Source organism: Tachypleus tridentatus, chromosome 12, assembly GCF_004210375.1.
Source record: "Tachypleus tridentatus isolate NWPU-2018 chromosome 12, ASM421037v1, whole genome shotgun sequence".
In the NCBI taxonomy this organism is placed as follows: domain Eukaryota; kingdom Metazoa; phylum Arthropoda; class Merostomata; order Xiphosura; family Limulidae; genus Tachypleus; species Tachypleus tridentatus.
Genome location: NC_134836.1, coordinates 61,558,707 through 61,579,540, shown reverse-complemented (window position 1 = coordinate 61,579,540; position 20,834 = coordinate 61,558,707). Strand labels below are relative to the sequence as shown.

Sequence of the window (20,834 nt, the reverse complement as noted above, 5' to 3'; positions counted from 1 at the left end):
GCACATGGCAAAAGAAAGACTTTTATCATAAAACACTTCCGAACACCAGAAATCTTTCTTATGCGCAGTTTTCGTTAATTTTTCCGTTAATAAATTATTTTGTGCGAGATAAATCAGCATGAGATAAAGATTTAGCAACTAAAGCACCATCGTGGTGGTTTAGGGCAAACAGGTTAAATCTTCGTCTGAGAATAGGGTAAATTTAAACGGTACATTATTTTAAAATGTTTTCCAAGATAATAGTTTATATTAATTGCCCTAGGCAACACATTGGGCTTTTTCTCCCTCTCTCTAAAATGTTTTCCTTGTTCTTAGTGGGTCACGGACGTAGCAGTGGTCCGCGAGCTCTGGTGAAAAACTTCGACGACTGTACTGAAGATGTCTTCCGACACGTGGATTTAATGAAAACAAAATATCCAAATCTCCCACTATTTTTAATTGGATTTTCAATGGTAAGTTTGATACTCGTGCACCTTAAAAAATATAATTTTCATTACATGCAGTTTGTTCAAGATCCACAGAAGCGTTTCAAAGAGTTCGTTTTTTGTTTTTGAATTTCGCACAAAGCTACTCGAGGGCTATCTGTGCTAGCCGTCCCTAATTTAGTAGTGTAAGACTAGAGGGAAGGTAGCTAGTCATCACCACCCACCGCCAACTCTTGGGCTACTCTTTTACCAAGGAATAGTGGGATTGACTGTCACATTATAACGCCCCTACGGCTGAAAAGGCGAGCATGTTTGGCGCGACGAAGATGCGAACCCGCGACCCTCAGATTACGAGTCGCTCGCCTCAACACGCTTGGCCATGCCGGGCCCAATTCAAAGTCCGCGAACATACCGCTATGTCAGTGGAGGGGTTTCAAACAGACAGGAGCTTTTTCACATTTAAAATGTATTAAAACGAGCGAACAAACTGTAACACTGTACTTTGTGCAGAACTGTGCGAAGGCTCTTAGCGCCTGCGGCAGGTCTTTTCGACCGGGCTTAATATTGCACTTGATTACTCAAATTTAGCAGTAATGCATTGTATATATATATATTCAGAGGCGTACGAAGGGGGTGAGAGGGGTGGTCCGCCCTGGGTGATAGCTAGGATGGGTACCATCGGCAGAGTTGAAATGCCATACAAGTTTTCAAACCAAATGAAAAATTTGCCACAGTAAGAAAACATGTTTTTTAAGTGTTTAAACTATTACAACAGTTTAATGGTAGTTTTTTAAGTGATTAAACTACTACAACAGTTTAATGGTAGTTTTTTAAGTGTTTAAACTACTACAACAGTTTAATGGTAGTTTTTTTTAAGTGTTTAAACTACTACAACAGTTTAATGGTAGTTTTTTAAGTGTTTAAACTACTACAACAGTTTAATGGTAGATTTCACCATAAATTTCTTTTTACTGGTAATACAAAATTTACAAACGAAATATTGAATATTTGATGAAAATTACATCTAAAGGCGAACTTTTGTTGACGTTTTAGTCATCAGTTTGTTGAACATAGACAGCTGACTGTAACTGATATTCCAAGTCATGTTCATTTTTTCTCTTCTCTGAGTTACCTTTCTTTCTCGTGTGAAGTCTTGGAAGAAATTACTCTCGCACAAAAGTATTTGCAAACATTTGGAATCAGTCTTGTAAAGTTCATTGTGAAGTTTTAAGCTCTAAAAGTGTTTGTTGAAGACCAGCACAACGAAATTGTGGAGGGTGTTATTCATCAAGCAAAGTGTGAAGAAATGAGCATTTTCTGGAGTGAAGAGGGAGTGATGCTGGTCTCACGTTGCCAGAGGAAGTAAAAAGGGCTATGTTTGAATGTCTTGATCACTTTCATCAAGGACAATGGATCACCTTCTGTTAATCTTTGTTATTCATCCAAACACTTTGGTAACAGAAGAAGAACTTTAGTATATTCCAAGTTTGACTCAGAATTTTGATGAATTCTCTGATGAAAATATCAGTGTGGAAACTGGACGACATCGGAGGAAGCTGCCAGAATCAGTGTTGAAGAGGTAAGAAAACGGACAGCATTGCAGTTTCTGGAGTTTATTGTGAAATGAATATTTTGTGAATCTCTGTCAAGCTTGTCACATGCTTGAGATTCTTTCTTACTATCTGTGTGTCTATTGCTTCATGTGAAAGAAGTTTTATTCCAACTTTAAGTTGATAAAAGTTTTGTCGCTACACAAGATTGACAAACCTGGCTTTACTTTCAGCTTAACATGAATAAGGTGAATTTTGATGAGGTGATTCATCTGTTTGAAAGCAGATATTATGAATCCTCTTTATGAAGAATAGGCTGAGAGATGACACTGAATTTTCTGTGTCTCGTTTTGTATAAAATAAAATGCAGTTTTACCTGTCCATTGAATTTTTAATGCCCTGCATTTTTCTTATTTCCAATTTGCTTATGACAGTACTGTACTGTTTAAAAGTACTACTCACAAACATCATATATCTTATTGTGTGTTTAAATTTTAAAATTATTTACAGGGAGGATGCCAGAGGGAGAATCCGCCCCAGGAACGAAATACTTTATGTACACCCCTATATACATGTATATTGTAATAACTAATAAGTAGTAGGTTCTATTTAAGAATGCGAAATCATACATACATTAAAAGGACAAAAACTACCATTTCTACTGTAAACAAACCACATGTCTGGCTCTTTAACACAATAACAGGAACAATAGAGAGAGAAAAGTGGTCATGTGACATGGAACTTGTAATGATTTAACTTGGTTAGTATAATTATACATAGGGAATTTGAAAACTGCAGACTTGTTTATTTTTCTCCTAAGTACTACAATTTAAAATGCGAAGTAGAATTTTCTGGACTGTAACAGGCCCTAGCCGTGTGTGCCACACCCTTTGTAAGACCCTGGCCTGGCGTCATTGTTTAAGTGTAACAGAACCCCATTAGACCAGTAACTGCAGTTAAGGCTAAACCACTAGTGGGATCTTATAAACCAAAATGGATATTCAAAACGATTGTTTGTTATTAAACTACGGAATGGGCTATTTGTGCTGTGTTCACCATAAGTATCAAAACCCGATTTGTACCGCTGTGAGCTCTAGGACTTACATACGAGTCATTGTTGTTTTTTAGTAGTCCGTCAAATATTATAAATATGATATCAATTAATTAGTTTCTAAATAACTTAATGGATATAAAAGTAATAATTTATTAAATATTACACACTTGTAATAAAGACGTTTCCATTTATCAGCAGTAAATAAATCATGTGTGACATTTCTTTGTTTATGTGTTTTAAAGCACAAAGATACACATAGGGCCAATTAGCGTTAGTCACTACTAATTTTGATTTGATAGACTATAGAATAGGCAACTTGTCAACGGCACCCACCGTCACCTTTTCCTTTACTTATGACTGACCGAATAAATGTATTTCTCCCTTGTCTTTATAAAGCACCCACAACGCAGTTTGCAGAAGAGAAGCACAGTCCCTCAAATTCACAGAACAACACAGTAACCACAAGACTGACCTCCATATTCTGATCCAGAACAACACAGTAACCACAAGACTGACCTCCATATTCTGATCCAGAACAACACAGTAACCACAAGACTGACCTCCATATTCTGATCCAGAACAACACAGTAACCACAAGACTGACCTCCATATTCTGATCCAGAACAACACATTAACCACAAGACTGACCTCCATATTCTGATCCAGAACAACACAGTAACCACAAGACTGACCTCCATATTCTGATCCAGAACAACACAGTAACCACAAGACTGACCTCCATATTCTGATCCAGAACAACACAGTAACCACAAGACTGACCTCCATATTCTGATCCAGAACAACACAGTAACCACAAGACTGACCTCCATATTCTGATCCAGAACAACACAGTAACCACAAGACTGACCTCCATATTCTGATCCAGAACAACACAGTAACCACAAGACTGACCTCCATATTCTGATCCAGAACAACACAGTAACCACAAGACTGACCTCCATATTCTGATCCAGAACAACACAGTAACCACAAGACTGACCTCCATATTCTGATCCAGAACAACACAGTAACCACAAGACTGACCTCCATATTCTGATCCAGAACAACACAGTAACCACAAGACTGACCTCCATATTCTGATCCAGAACAACACAGTAACCACAAGACTGACCTCCATATTCTGATCCAGAACAACACAGTAACCACAAGACTGACCTCCATATTCTGATCCAGAACAACACAGTAACCACAAGACTGACCTCCATATTCTGATCCAGAACAACACAGTAACCACAAGACTGACCTCCATATTCTGATCCAGAACAACACAGTAACCACAAGACTGACCTCCATATTCTGATCCAGAACAACACAGTAACCACAAGACTGACCTCCATATTCTGATCCAGAACAACACATTAACCACAAGACTGACCTCCATATTCTGATCCAGAACAACACAGTAACCACAAGACTGACCTCCATATTCTGATCCAGAACAACACAGTAACCACAAGACTGACCTCCATATTCTGATCCAGAACAACACATTAACCACAAGACTGACCTCCATATTCTGATCCAGAACAACACAGTAACCACAAGACTGACCTCCATATTCTGATCCAGAACAACACAGTAACCACAAGACTGACCTCCATATTCTGATCCAGAACAACACAGTAACCACAAGACTGACCTCCATATTCTGATCCAGAACAACACAGTAACCACAAGACTGACCTCCATATTCTGATCCAGAACAACACAGTAACCACAAGACTGACCTCCATATTCTGATCCAGAACAACACAGTAACCACAAGACTGACCTCCATATTCTGATCCAGAACAACACAGTAACCACAAGACTGACCTCCATATTCTGATCCAGAACAACACAGTAACCACAAGACTGACCTCCATATTCTGATCCAGAACAACACAGTAACCACAAGACTGACCTCCATATTCTGATCCAGAACAACACAGTAACCACAAGACTGACCTCCATATTCTGATCCAGAACAACACAGTAACCACAAGACTGACCTCCATATTCTGATCCAGAACAACACAGTAACCACAAGACTGACCTCCATATTCTGATCCAGAACAACACATTAACCACAAGACTGACCTCCATATTCTGATCCAGAACAACACAGTAACCACAAGACTGACCTCCATATTCTGATCCAGAACAACACAGTAACCACAAGACTGACCTCCATATTCTGATCCATAGGCTATAAAGACATAAATATATTTCAATAAAAGTTAAAGCCCGGCATGGCCAGATGGGTTAAGGCGTTCGACTCGTAATTTGAGGGTCGCGGGCTCGAATACCCTGTCATACCAAACATGCTCGCCCTTTCAAGCGTGGGGGTGTTATATGCTACGGTCAATCCCACTATTCGTTGGTAAAAGACTAGCCCAAGAGATGGCGGAGGGTGGTGATGACTAGCTGCCTTCCTTCTAGTCTTACACTTCTAAATTAGGGAAGGCTAGCGCAGATAGCCCTCGTGTAGCTTTGCGCGAAATTAAAAAAAAAATTAAATTACTTTACAATGAGCTAATTTTCAAATGAATGTGACATATCTATTGTTAATTTCAACTTGCTAAAATTCTTTCAAAATAAAAATCTCTAAGTGCATTTAAAGCTTAATCATAGAAAAGACAAAAAATGAAGACAAGACGTTTGTTTTCATATAATCTGTTTATCGAATCATCAAGCTCCACAACACAATTATAAAGATGTATCAGTTTTTGGTGTCGTACGTATATTATAAATCTCAAATCTAATCAGATTAACAAAAACTAAATTAAGCTAGTTTAAAAGTAAAAAACTGTCTGTGTAAAGACAACAGATTTTGTGTGACAGATTAACAAAGAAGTGCCAGACATAGCCACGTGGTTAAGGCACTTGACTAGTAATCCTAGGGTCACGGATTCGAATCTCCGTCACACCAAACATTTTCAGGCGTGGGAACGTTATAATGTAAAGGTCGATCCCACTATTCGTTGGTAAAAAGAGTAGTCCAAGAGTTGGCGGTGAGTGGTGATGACTAGTTGCCTTCCCTCTAGTCTTACACTGCTCAATTAGAGACGGCTAGAGCAGATAGACCCCTGTGTAGCATTGCGAGAAATTCAAGCCAATTGAAAAAAATTTGCACAGTTTTCATGTTAATTTAATGTAGATTGTGTATATCATTTTGTCCTAAATTCTATAACAGAACCGTATCAACCATTGTTTTACCACATAGTCTGATTTGAATTAATTTTCATGATTTATATTCCATAGTGTGGTAAAACTTTGAAATTAACAGAGCAAAAATTCCTCGAAGTGATATTAGATTAATTCAGTAATACTTTATAACCATTATCTTTCAGTTTCAAAAACACTTTCAATTGTTTTATTTGTAAATTCTAACCCAGGCTAAAAATATACATTAATATGTCTTCAGTTGTTCATGACTAATAATTTTTCACATTACAATTATAAATAGATTTTAAAGAGACACTAAGACGAGTTACAACATTGTTTTATTGGTTTTTCCTCTGATATACATCTGTTTTAATATTTTCTAGTTTACTCTTATCAGGTTTCCTTTTATATCTTTATAAATCAATCTTCAAAAACAGTAAACTTGTAACTCAAGTAAAACTGTAGTTACGCATAAATACTGTCGTTTTGAAAGTATATTTAGTTAAAACGACTGTATGATTAAAGTTAACTGTTCTATCTCAAGCTTCCAGCTCTGTAAACTTCTAACCTCCAACCCCGAAAGTTCTTGCTTCTTGTTTCTGACAATTTTTAAAGTTTATTGGTATCTCTCTCTAATATCAATAAATAGAAATAGAGATTTCTTAAAACATAGGCTGTCCTTGGCACTTGTTCTTTGGGATTTTCTATACTACTTTTAGTTTCTTACCTAAACTGGATAAAAATACTTAAATGATATTTAACTAACGATGTTAGTCGTTCTTCTTTAGGGCAAGCCCATACAATGGGCTATCTTCTCACTATCCACCGATGGGCTATGAACTCCAGGTGTTTACGTTGTAAGTCCATAGACTTATCTCTAACCTACGGAGAACACAAGTTGAATTAAGTTGTAATTTTTCAATGGTTATACCAAGCTAAGACATGGTCAAGAAGTTAAGCTTCTGTTTTGTTTATTTTTTGGTTTTTGAATTTCGCGCAAAGCTACTCAAGGGCTATCTGTGCTAGCCGTCCTTAATTTAGCAGTGTAGGACGAGAGGGAAAGCAGGTAGTCAACACCACCCACCGCCAACCCTTGGGCTACTCTTTTACCAACGAATAGTGGGATTGGCCGTTACATTATAACGTCCCCATGGCTGAAAGAGCTAACATGTTATAAACTGCGACCCTCAGATTACGAGTCGAACGACTTAACTCACTTGGCCGTGCCGGGCTTTTAAGCTTCTGAACCATGACATTCAATTTATGCCTACATACAGGAAAAATGAGAATTCTAGTTTAGTTTTTACAGTTCAATCATTTAATGTTGATTTCTTCCTTCAGTAACATTTTATTATTGTTTTATTCATTACTCATTAAAACAAAAAATCCAACTATATGAACTCAGTATGTGTGATATTCATATTCCTAACTCAGTGTGTTTGATATTCATATTCCTAACTCAGAATGTTTAATATTCATATTCCTAACTCAGTGTGTTTGATATTCATATTCCTAACTCAGTGTGTGTGATATTCATATTCCTAACTCAGAATGTTTAATATTCATATTCCTAACTCAGTGTGTGTGATATTCATATTCCTAACTCAGAATGTTTGATATTCATATTCCTAACTCAGTGTGTGTGATATTCATATTCCTAACTCAGTATGTTTGATATTCATATTCCTAACGCAGTATGTTTGATATTCATATTCCTAACTCAGTATGTTTGATATTCATATTCCTAACTCAGTATGTGTGATATTCATATTCCTAACTCAGTATGTTTGATATTCATATTCCTAATTCAGTATGTGTGATATTCATATTCCTAACTCAGTGTGTTTGATATTCATATTCCTAACTCAGTATGTGTGATATTCATATTCCTAACTCAGTATGTTTGATATCATATTCCTAACTCAGTATGTTTGATATTCATATTCCTAACTCAGTATGTTTGATATTCATATTACTAACTCAGTATGTGTGATATTCATATTCCTAACTCAGTATGTTTGATATTCATATTCCTGACTCAATATGTTTGATATTCATATTCCTAACTCAGTATGTTTGATATTCATATTCCTAACTCAGTATGTTTGATATTCATATTCCTAACTCAGTATGTTTGATATTCATATTCGTAACTCAGTATGTTTGATATTCATATTCCTGACTCAGTATGTTTGATATCATATTCCTGACTCATTATGTTTGATATTCATATTCCTGACTCAATATGTTTGATATTCATATTCCTAACTCAGTATGTTTGATATTATATTCCTAACTCAGCATGTTTGATATTCATATTCCTAACTCAGAATGTTTGATATTCATATTCCTGACTCAATATGTTTGATATTCATATTCCTAACTCAGTATGTTTGATATTCATATTCGTAACTCAGTATGTTTGATATTCATATTCCTGACTCAATATGTTTGATATTCATATTTCTAACTCAGTTTGTGTGATATTCATATTCCTAACTCAGTTTGTTTGATATTCATATTCCTGACTCAATATGTTTGATATTCATATTCCTAACTCAATATGTTTGATATTCATATTCCTAACTCAGTATGTTTGATATTCATATTCCTAACTCAGTATGTTTGATATTCATATTCCTAACTCAGTATGTTTGATATTCATATTCCTAACTCAGTATGTTTGATGTCATATTCCTAACTCAGTATGTTTGATATCATATTCCTGACTCATTATGTTTGATATTCATATTCCTGACTCAATATGTTTGATATTCATATTCCTAACTCAGTATGTTTGATATTATATTCCTAACTCAGCATGTTTGATATTCATATTCCTAACTCAGAATGTTTGATATTCATATTCCTGACTCAATATGTTTGATATTCATATTCCTAACTCAGTATGTTTGATATTCATATTCGTAACTCAGTATGTTTGATATTCATATTCCTGACTCAATATGTTTGATATTCATATTCCTAACTCAGTTTGTGTGATATTCATATTCCTAACTCAGTTTGTTTGATATTCATATTCCTGACTCAATATGTTTGATATTCATATTCCTAACTCAGTATGTTTGATATTCATATTCCTAACTCAGTATGTGTGATATTCATATTCCTAACTCAGTATGTTTGATATTCATATTCCTCACTCAGTATGTTTGATATTCATATTCCTAACTCAGTATGTTTGATATTCATATTCCTAACTCAGTATGTTTGATATCATATTCCTAACTCAGTATGTTTGATATTCATATTCCTAACTCAATATGTTTGATATTCATATTCCTAACTCAATATGTTTGATATTCATATTCCTGACTCAATATGTTTGATATTCATATTCCTAACTCAGTATGTTTGATATTCATATTCCTAACTCAGTATGTTTGATATTCATATTCCTAACTCAGTATGTTTGATATTCATATTCCTAACTCAGTATGTTTGATATTCATATTCGTAACTCAGTATGTTTGATATTCATATTCCTGACTCAGTATGTTTGATATCATATTCCTGACTCATTATGTTTGATATTCATATTCCTGACTCAATATGTTTGATATTCATATTCCTAACTCAGTATGTTTGATATTATATTCCTAACTCAGCATGTTTGATATTCATATTCCTAACTCAGAATGTTTGATATTCATATTCCTGACTCAATATGTTTGATATTCATATTCCTAACTCAGTATGTTTGTCAGTTTGTTTGATATTCATATTCCTGACTCAATATGTTTGATATTCATATTCCTGACTCAATATGTTTGATATTCATATTCCTAACTCAGTATGTTTGATATTCATATTCCTAACTCAGTATGTTTGATATTCATATTCCTAACTCAGTATGTTTGATGTCATATTCCTAACTCAGTATGTTTGATATCATATTCCTGACTCATTATGTTTGATATTCATATTCCTGACTCAATATGTTTGATATTCATATTCCTAACTCAGTATGTTTGATATTATATTCCTAACTCAGCATGTTTGATATTCATATTCCTAACTCAGAATGTTTGATATTCATATTCCTGACTCAATATGTTTGATATTCATATTCCTAACTCAGTATGTTTGATATTCATATTCGTAACTCAGTATGTTTGATATTCATATTCCTGACTCAATATGTTTGATATTCATATTCCTAACTCAGTTTGTGTGATATTCATATTCCTAACTCAGTTTGTTTGATATTCATATTCCTGACTCAATATGTTTGATATTCATATTCCTAACTCAGTATGTTTGATATTCATATTCGTAACTCAGTATGTTTGATATTCATATTCCTGACTCAATATGTTTGATATTCATATTCCTAACTCAGTTTGTGTGATATTCATATTCCTAACTCAGTTTGTTTGATATTCATATTCCTGACTCAATATGTTTGATATTCATATTCCTAACTCGGTATGTTTGATATTCATATTCCTAACTCGGTATGTTTGATATTCATATTCCTAACTCAGTATGTGTGATATTCATATTCCTAACTCAGTATGTTTGATATTCATATTCCTGACTCAGTATGTTTGATATTCATATTCCTAACTCAGTATGTTTGATATTCATATTCCTAACTCAGTATGTTTGATATCATATTCCTAACTCAGTATGTTTGATATTCATATTCCTAACTCAATATGTTTGATATTCATATTCCTAACTCAGTATGTTTGATATTCATATTCCTAACTCAGTATGTTTGATATTCATATTCCTAATTCAGTATGTGTGATATTCATATTCCTAACTCAGTGTGTTTCATATTCATATTCCTAACTCAGTATGTTTGATATTATATTCCTAACTCAGCATGTTTGATATTCATATTCCTAACTCAGAATGTTTGATATTCATATTCCTGACTCAATATGTTTGATATTCATATTCCTAACTCAGTATGTTTGATATTCATATTCGTAACTCAGTATGTTTGATATTCATATTCCTGACTCAATATGTTTGATATTCATATTCCTAACTCAGTTTGTGTGATATTCATATTCCTAACTCAGTTTGTTTGATATTCATATTCCTGACTCAATATGTTTGATATTCATATTCCTGACTCAATATGTTTGATATTCATATTCCTAACTCAGTATGTTTGATATTCATATTCCTAACTCAGTATGTTTGATATTCATATTCCTAACTCAGTATGTTTGATATTCATATTCCTAACTCAGTATGTTTGATGTCATATTCCTAACTCAGTATGTTTGATATCATATTCCTGACTCATTATGTTTGATATTCATATTCCTGACTCAATATGTTTGATATTCATATTCCTAACTCAGTATGTTTGATATTATATTCCTAACTCAGCATGTTTGATATTCATATTCCTAACTCAGAATGTTTGATATTCATATTCCTGACTCAATATGTTTGATATTCATATTCCTAACTCAGTATGTTTGATATTCATATTCCTGACTCAATATGTTTGATATTCATATTCCTAACTCAGTTTGTGTGATATTCATATTCCTAACTCAGTTTGTTTGATATTCATATTCCTGACTCAATATGTTTGATATTCATATTCCTAACTCGGTATGTTTGATATTCATATTCCTAACTCGGTATGTTTGATATTCATATTCCTAACTCAGTATGTGTGATATTCATATTCCTAACTCAGTATGTTTGATATTCATATTCCTGACTCAGTATGTTTGATATTCATATTCCTAACTCAGTATGTTTGATATTCATATTCCTAACTCAGTATGTTTGATATCATATTCCTAACTCAGTATGTTTGATATTCATATTCCTAACTCAATATGTTTGATATTCATATTCCTAACTCAGTATGTTTGATATTCATATTCCTAACTCAGTATGTTTGATATTCATATTCCTAATTCAGTATGTTTGATATCATATTCCTAACTCAGTATGTGTGATATTCATATTCCTAACTCAGTTTGTTTGATATTCATATTCCTAACTCAGTATGTGTGATATTCATATTCCTAACTCAGTATGTTTGATATTCATATTCCTAATTCAGTATGTTTGATATCATATTCCTAACTCAGTATGTGTGATATTCATATTCCTAACTCAGTATGTTTGATATTCATATTCCTAACTCAGTATGTGTGATATTCATATTCCTAACTCAGTATGTTTGATATTCATATTCTTAACTCAGTATGTTTGGTATCATATTCCTAACTCAGTATGTTTGATATCATATTCCTGACTCATTATGTTTGATATTCATATTCCTGACTCAGTATGTTTGATATTCATATTCCTAACTCAGGATGTTTGATATTCATATTCCTAACTCAGTATGTTTGATATTCATATTCCTAACTCAGTATGTTTGATATCATATTCCTAACTCAGTATGTTTGATATTCATATTCCTAACTCAGTATGTTTGATATTCATATTCCTAATTCAGTATGTTTGATATTATATTCCTAACTCAGTATGTGTGATATTCATATTCCTAACTCAGTTTGTTTGATATTCATATTCCTAACTCAGTATGTTTGATATTCATATTCCTGACTCAGTATGTTTGATATTCATATTTCTAACTCAGTATGTTTGATATTCATATTACTAACTCAGTATGTGTGATATTCATATTCCTAACTCAGTATGTTTGATATTCATATTCCTAACTCAGTATGTGTGATATTCATATTCCTAACTCAGTATGTTTGATATTCATATTCCTGACTCAATATGTTTGATATTCATATTCCTAACTCAGTGAAAACTATTTGTTGACTTTTGTGAGCTAAACGTAAAAAAATAAAATAGAAAACGAAAAATAGGAAATAAAGCACAAATATTGTGTTCCAATAACCGGAACCCAACTGTTGAACCCAATTTGAATCTTAAATGTCGCCAAATGAAATTTAAAATTACTAAATAACTTTAAACACAAGTGTTCACCATTGTGAAACATTTGAATCTTGCCAGACGCGTACCGTGAATTATCCTAAAATGGAAGAAACCCAAACGTTTCTACTAAAGCAGTTCAGCACCATAAGTCCTTATTAATTCCTTAATAAGATCTGGGGTTTTATCAGACAGAGTCATGATTACTTCTTAAGGAAGAGGGAGTACTCAATAGCCGCGTCACTTGAGATTCATTTTATGCAGCATCTTAGTCGATTAATTTATGAGTCCTTTCCCCTTTTTTATTAGCTATATTTTTGTGCGCGAGCAATACCAAACGTGGAACGCACGTAAACCTGATTCGATTTCATTACTCATCAGGTCCTCTACAAGCCTCAAATTGAAATTCTTTTAGGTAAGTTTCCGTAAATCAGTCTATGAGATCTCGGCATAGCCAAAAATATCAATCGGAAGGGTTCGACCTCCGGAGACCAAAACTGTGATTAGATCTCAAATCGGTCAAGAAATGGCGTAACTATGAGTTAAAAGTTTGTACTTAAATATAGGTATATATAAATTCATAACTATTCTATGAGTCGCTGAGTTGCGATTAAAAATGTCCCACCAATGTTACAACCCGAATTGACATCATCACTACATTAATGTAAATAATACGATCAAATAAATCCGTGGTGACGCGAAAACCCATTTGTAGAGAAAATTATACATGTCGTTTTTACATATATAACGATCCAATAAAGATTTTTTAGGTTTATTCATCACATTTGTGATTATGTTTTGATGAAACAACTCATAATGCCACATGTGTAAACTATATGTGTGTTTTTCCCATAGCAGAACCACATGGGGCTATCTGCTGAGTCCACCGAAGGGATTCTAACCCCCGATTTTAGCGTTGTGATTTCGTATACTTACCGCTGTACCAGGGAGGTACAATATGTGTTGCAATTAAATGTTATGCTATTAAGTTTGATAAATCACAAATTGATGTATTTTGTGTTTGTTTTGTTTTTATTTTCTGCATGTACACACACACACACAAGCCGCGACATTACAAAGATCGAAACGATATACACTTCAGAACTCTGGATGTCTAGTTTACAGAAATTTGAGCTTTAGCACAATCTGTCTGTACCTATATAAATGTGCTTGTTTATATATATATATATATACATTAACAAAATATTTTTATTTTCAAAAACAATCGCATTATTTCTCAGAGAAATAAGATTTATATCCTAGGTGCATGTGCATTTATAGGTCGAACAAATACTGAATATTATTATAACAGATTTTATGTTTATTTTTTGTTATTGTGAGAAGCTAAACCTCACACAGAATCAGAATAAACCTACATTAGTCTGTAGATTTGTGTAATGTTTTGTTTGTTGTTAAACATGGAACTATACACTAGACTGACTACCTGTGCTCCACGTGTATCGAAACAAAGTTTTTAGAGTTAAACCCTTCTAACTTGCTGCTGAACCACTGGGAAGGGGCGACTTGCATAATAATTAGATACTTTGTGACTAGTATCACAGTTTTGGAAAATTTTGAAACTGTTTTCATCATCCATATCATAAAATTACATTTTTTTTCAAGGGTGGAACAATTGCTATAAAAGCTGGGCTGAAGAGACCTAATGATTTTAAAGGCATTGTGATTCTTGCAGGAGGTATTTGGTTACCGCCTGCTGACTGTAAACCATATAAGGTAAGGCCAGTACAGAAATTATAATATAGTTAAACCAATAAATGTTAAAATGATTTATCAGAAAATTTTAAAACAAAATGTGGGTGAAGTAAGTATTAATTATGTAAATATTTACACATTTCATTTAAATAATTTCACCCCTATTTACTTTTCGTTATTAAAAACTAATCTTTGTTTAATTTGTACTCTCAGCGTCACTTAGCTAACTTTTTCGGAAACATGATCCCAAGTTTTCCAGCCGGTCGAATAATTTTAAACAAGGCTTTACGGACGAAAGAAGCCATACAAAAGAGATTTGCAGATCCTTATATCTACAGCGGTTCTTGGTTGAAGGTTGGATATGCAAAAGCTTTGCTTAATGCCGTAAAGGTAAAGGGTAAACAGATTGTTTTTTTTTTTTTTTGTTTAAATTAAGCACAAAGCTACACAAGTGGCCACCTGTGGTGTGTGTGTGCAGGAGTGTGGCAACACAGATTGTGAAGCACAGCAAAGATTTAGAAAATATTTCGTTTAGAGAAAGAGATACGTGATTATATAAAATGGTTAACTTTTATATTTTAATAAGGTAAACATTTATGTTATTCAGGGTTAACATAGTGAGGCTTTGTAATGACAACCTCATTTCGTTTATCTACGTTTATAGCTAACGTATCTGTATGAATTCAGTCCAAAGAAATGTGGCTAAATTTGTCAAATGTTGAAGAAGTATAACAGCTTCTCCAATAACAAAGATGAGTGGCTTGATGCTAATAAAATGTATCTAATATTACTCAGTGATAATGAATTATGGTTGAGCTTATTCAGTGTATTTAGATAAGACTTCTTTACAGCTAGCAGGCAATGTCCATCTGTTTTATTCAGTGTAGCTACAACTGGTACAAACCTGGATAAATTGCTTTAATGCTAACGAGATAATTATTAGCTTTTTATTTTCTTATAATGTACACGTATTTATCCAATAAACTTAATTATTTGTCTAACACACAGGAGCTCGAAAACCAACTAGAAAATACTGCATTTCCTATGTTAATAATACATGGTGCCCAAGATATGATTTGTGACGTACAAGGTGCTAAGAAACTTTACGAGTCTACAATCTCTTCGGATAAAACATTGAAGGTATAAGGCTATGGTGTGTTTAGTTTCCTAATCATATTGAATACCCATAAATTGCATTGTAAAACCAAGTGTCGCTTTTCGTAAACGTTAATTTAATCTCGGTTAAATACTCTTCTTAGGTAACTAGTAAGTAAAACTCGCAGAAAACGCATACTGAAGTGAAATATTTATTTTAAACTTTGTTTATAAAAGATTAATTCGAGACTTTATTTATTACAGCATCCCATAGTGCAATGCTTCATTAAAAATATTGTCTCTGTATTTTCAAAAAAATTAAATAAAGGATTGCTCTTTAAAATTATCGATTTTAAAATAATTAAAAGAAACAGAAAAAAACACCAGTTTTTTTTTTAAATGTGTCTGATAAAAAATAGATGTAAAAATTCTTAGTTGATTTCACAGCCACGCACTTATCGTAAATGAAAATTGAGATTATAAAAACATCTGTTGGATGATTTACTCGTGTTAAACCAAACGGGAATTAGTGTGATGCATTTTTGTACAATATTAAGTCAATGCAGTTTCAATAATTCTCAATATATTTATCGCACTCTATTGTAAAAATACTTAGTCTCAATGCCTTTAAGTAATTTTGTATTTTTTTTAATCTGCTATAAACATATTTTTAGAAATTTCTAACAACCTAAATCATCAATAATTATTATGCATCAAAATGCCCATTGTATGATGAATAAGTAAATATAATACAATTACAAAATAAAGAATTGTAAATATATTAATAATTTCCCCAAAGTGTAGATTGTAACATCCTTAGTAAGAAAATGAAACTGAATTATTATTATTAACCACAAAGTCTATAATGGAGAGGTTAAGAGGAAGGTATAAATCAGATTTACATTTTATATGATTTTTATCATAAGTATCAATTATTATTGCATTTAATGCATTATGCACATGAACGTGATCCATTTTTGTTGTTTCTTTTAAGAATTACATCATTTTTCAGTAAGAAAATAATACTATCTCGACTTCATACCAAGCAAGTCTAATGTTGCTTCTTCTGATGCTCTCTATTCAGTACAAAAGCTAAGTGGGTCAACATGTAGTAGTGAAGTCCTTGGTTGGAAAACTATTTGCATTATTTATAAAACGTTAATTAATTTTGTACTTAACATCATTGATTTGTGTGATACTTCATGACTATAAGACTGACAATAATTCTAATATACCATTTACTGCATTATGTAGGTTTCCAACAACAACAAAAGCAAAGAAGCCATTTAATTCAGAACTATAAACTGCAGGTTAACAGAAATACTAGATAGTGTTGTTTTTGAATTACCCTCACGGTTTGTCTCCGAGACTGAATATATTTCTATTTTTTAGATTATTCAATATTTGAATAAAATTATGCTTTATTTCTTTTGCTCCCTGATTTAAATATAAGCACAGAATTTTCAGTTTTCTGAAATGTTTACTAAAAAAAGAAAGTACCTGCCATCCAATGAACAGCAATCCATTTAATCATTTGCCTACTAATTAGGTGAAGTAGATTTTCACACTTAAGATGTGTTGTAATACTTTTGTAAAATGAAGATTCATGTTATGTTGTTTTTTTCCTGCAATGAAAAATTATATATTTCCAATACTGATTGAGTTTATAATTATTGATAACTCTGCAGCAGTGGCTCAAGATGACCAGGATGCATGACATACAGTAATATTTCTGTAATACTTGGAAAGTTGCTACTTTCTTGTTTACTGTTTTTTGTAGTAGCAGTTTTCAACTGTCATGTTTCTATCCTTGTATAACTTAAAATGTTAAGTGTTTTTTTAGGATAATCAAATTAATTTTTTAAAAATTTGATGCAGGTGTTCTGGACTCAGTAGCTACATCTGTGATCAGGATGTAGTTGGCTCTACCCTATTCTCATAACTGTTTTGTGTAAAAGATTTATATTATATTGGTCACTCAGTACAGCTCTTGCATTGTCAAGCTTTTGTATTGTCTCCCCTCTGGGTGCCTGGTTGCACCTTGGTGAAGTTTGATGCAGTGATTTTCACAGATTAGTATGCACAGAGAATTCACTTCCACTGTAACATGTTATAACAATTATTGATGGCATAGGAAGTCTAGAGTTTTGAGGTATTATACAATGGCTCTAGTTTGTCAAAAGTGTGATTTAACATCAGTAAAAATGTTTTTTTTTGTTTTTTTTTCCCTTTATGTTTCAAATAGCTAGACTTTTGTCTTATAAAAGAACAACAGAAGCCAATCAACATTTAACACTTGCAGTATAACAGTTTGTGAATTAAGAGTTGATGACATGTTTTTCATTTATAAAATGGGAAAACTTCATTATTATTCCATCATTCATTAAATTCAAACATTGTAAAATACTACAAATTGCCAAATACTAAACAAGTTCCTCATACTTGTTCTTTTCCATTATAATTATCAGTAATTCTTTGAGAAGACTAAGATAATGTGAAAATAACTATTACAAGTGCAACTACACATTCCCACACCATTATGTCCCAAAAAAGTCAAATAACTTAAAAAAAAATATTTACATTAGTAGTAGAGGTTAAGCCTAGTAACACAGAAACAATGTACACATTTTTGCTTTCATCATCAGTTGTTTAATGTTACTAATGAATAATCTGTGTATGAAGAATTGGAGATGAATTTATTTTGCAGTATGTCTGTCTTTGATGTCCAAGTTTAATTTCTTCTGTTTGAAGGAATGTATTTATGCTATGACACCACCATAAGGTTTGTTACCCTTATTTGGAACGTGCTTCTCTTTTTCTGTTTGTGACTCTAAAACATATTTCTTTACACCATGTCAAACTTATGGTGGAACCTGTGGTTCATGTGAAGACATAGACTCAAAATTTGGAAAAATTAAAAGTCCTCTGTTGGACCAAAGGTTCTGTCAGTCATAAGGAAAGATGCATCTGCATCTTCAATTTGTCCTCAACACTACATGGTTAAAAGAGCAAGCAGCTGGGTAAAGAACTATAAATATAATAAGATGGTTTTCTTCCTTTCCCACAAGTGCTATAGCAGAAATTATACACAGTATTGAATAAAATATAAGGTATTAGTTTTATATATATTTAAGTTTAATATAAACATATTAGTCTAATATATATTTAATTATCCTAGAAACTGAAATCCACTGATGATATGAAATTTAACATATAATAATCAATATGTTTCCTTTCAGATTTACCCAGTATCATTTCATTGTCTTTTGGATGAACCAGATGGCATACCTGGCCAAGTTATTGAAGACAGTGTCAGCTGGGTTAATGCCAGGGTAGATTAGTACAAGTTTTTAACGTTATCAGACACATGTCATGAAAAAAAAAAGGCAATCAAAGGTTGACAAGTTTCTTTTGTATGTGTTGTTCTTCATTATTGTTTCAAAATAATCAGAAAACTGTAAATAACACACATACATTTGTGATCAGTGAAACATGCATTATTTCATGTATATTTTTTTTCACAGCTAAATCAGACAATATATGTTTACTTACTAAAAGTATTTGCAACTAGAGGAATGCAATGAAAAGAAACAGGCTTCATAAAATACTGAAGAAAGCATACACAACTAAAGCAGAATATTTTATTCAAAATAGATGGAATAAAAGGAAGAGTTCTTTTTTCATAATGTCAATCTCTATTATTTTGAAAGTTAAACACATTCAAACTTATGTTACCTCCACAATTCAATATTTAGAAATTTACAGAAATTAGCTTCAACTGCAGTATAATTCGACATTACCATTGTCCAAATGAAACTTAAACTCAGTATTATATTTTTGTAGTAATATATGTTGTATAACATAGATACAAGAAACATACAGATGAGTGGGGTCAATACATCAATTATTGTTGAAGAAAGCTATTTCCAACATTGTAAAGTAATACCAGTAAATTCTGAACCACATTAAGATAATGTCAGGTGTAAATAACTTTACACTTTCTCTTGTGATATTTTATTTCCAGCTAGAAGATGAAAACAGATTAATCTAATTTAACTCTATGGAAAAATCAGAATCGTGTCAGCTTGATAGGAAAGTTTTCTGTGATTAGATGATCATCTTCAAACACAACAACTATGTTGACTTCAAATTCTAGGAATGACAAAATTAATTATTTAAATAAATTCAAATAACTGTACATACAAGAATAACTGATAAACTATAACAACATTCAAGACATAGCACAGAGTTCTATAAAATACATGTGGTACATGCATGGTAAACAAAAATATTCATTAATAGATTACTAAATAAAAGACAATAAATAAAGCTATAAATTACACTAAAAGATTAATTCACATAATTCTACATAATGTATGTTTTAAAAGTTTCCAAGTATGAAGATTCTGATGTGGTAATAATACTGAAACATGTTTAAATGTTAAAATAATAAGTTATAGAATTACTCAATAAAAATCTTGTTTTACCTTGCTTCTTTGAGGAAAAAAAAGACAACAGATGTCACTGATGTAAACATTAAAATAAAACAAGTATCAAAATTAATACAACTGTGGTTATAAAACTTATTTCCTAATTTCTCAAATTACTTAAATTAACCTCAACATTAAAAGTATGGAAGTCTTAAATTCATCAGAAGAGACCTTAGAATCAAATTCAGTATATTGTAAATAATGCAAATTAAACAAATCATGAAACCTTCTATGTCCAAAATTACTGGATGAACATCTGGAAGACTGAGGTATCCAACAAATGCACTAGGAGCTAAAACTTTAGATACACAAGTTAGCTATAAGATTTATCCTTATTCAGTTAATGTGTACACACTGCATCCTTAATGTTCTACTGAAAGAGAAATGTTTACACTTTAGTTTTTAGTTAGTTCTAAAAACA

At 32.4% G+C, this 20,834-nt stretch overlaps 2 protein-coding genes across 7 annotated transcripts in view; one reads left to right on the top strand and one right to left on the bottom strand.

Moving 5' to 3' along the window:
• The window catches only part of LOC143233404 (monoglyceride lipase-like), a 28,044-nt gene extending 8,435 nt beyond the window's left edge, over positions 1 to 19,609 (top strand). For 2 of the 3 annotated variants that reach the window (XM_076469609.1, XM_076469611.1), the window contains exons 3-7: positions 316 to 452; positions 14,739 to 14,849; positions 15,042 to 15,218; positions 15,837 to 15,968; positions 19,163 to 19,609. In XM_076469609.1, coding sequence (XP_076325724.1) covers positions 316 to 452; positions 14,739 to 14,849; positions 15,042 to 15,218; positions 15,837 to 15,968; positions 19,163 to 19,264 — 659 coding nt within the window. In that variant the 3' untranslated portion in view covers positions 19,265 to 19,609. Of the gene's footprint in view, positions 1 to 315; positions 453 to 14,738; positions 14,850 to 15,041; positions 15,219 to 15,836; positions 15,982 to 19,162 lie in introns of all 3 variants that reach the window. The other variant, XM_076469610.1, reaches the window with a different exon arrangement.
• The window catches only part of LOC143233403 (vacuolar protein sorting-associated protein 26C), a 43,178-nt gene continuing 41,894 nt past the window's right edge, over positions 19,551 to 20,834 (bottom strand). For 3 of the 4 annotated variants that reach the window (XM_076469604.1, XM_076469608.1, XM_076469606.1), the window contains one exon: positions 19,551 to 20,075. In XM_076469604.1, coding sequence (XP_076325719.1) covers positions 19,993 to 20,075 — 83 coding nt within the window. In that variant the 3' untranslated portion in view covers positions 19,551 to 19,992. Of the gene's footprint in view, positions 20,076 to 20,410; positions 20,448 to 20,834 lie in introns of all 4 variants that reach the window. The other variant, XM_076469607.1, reaches the window with a different exon arrangement.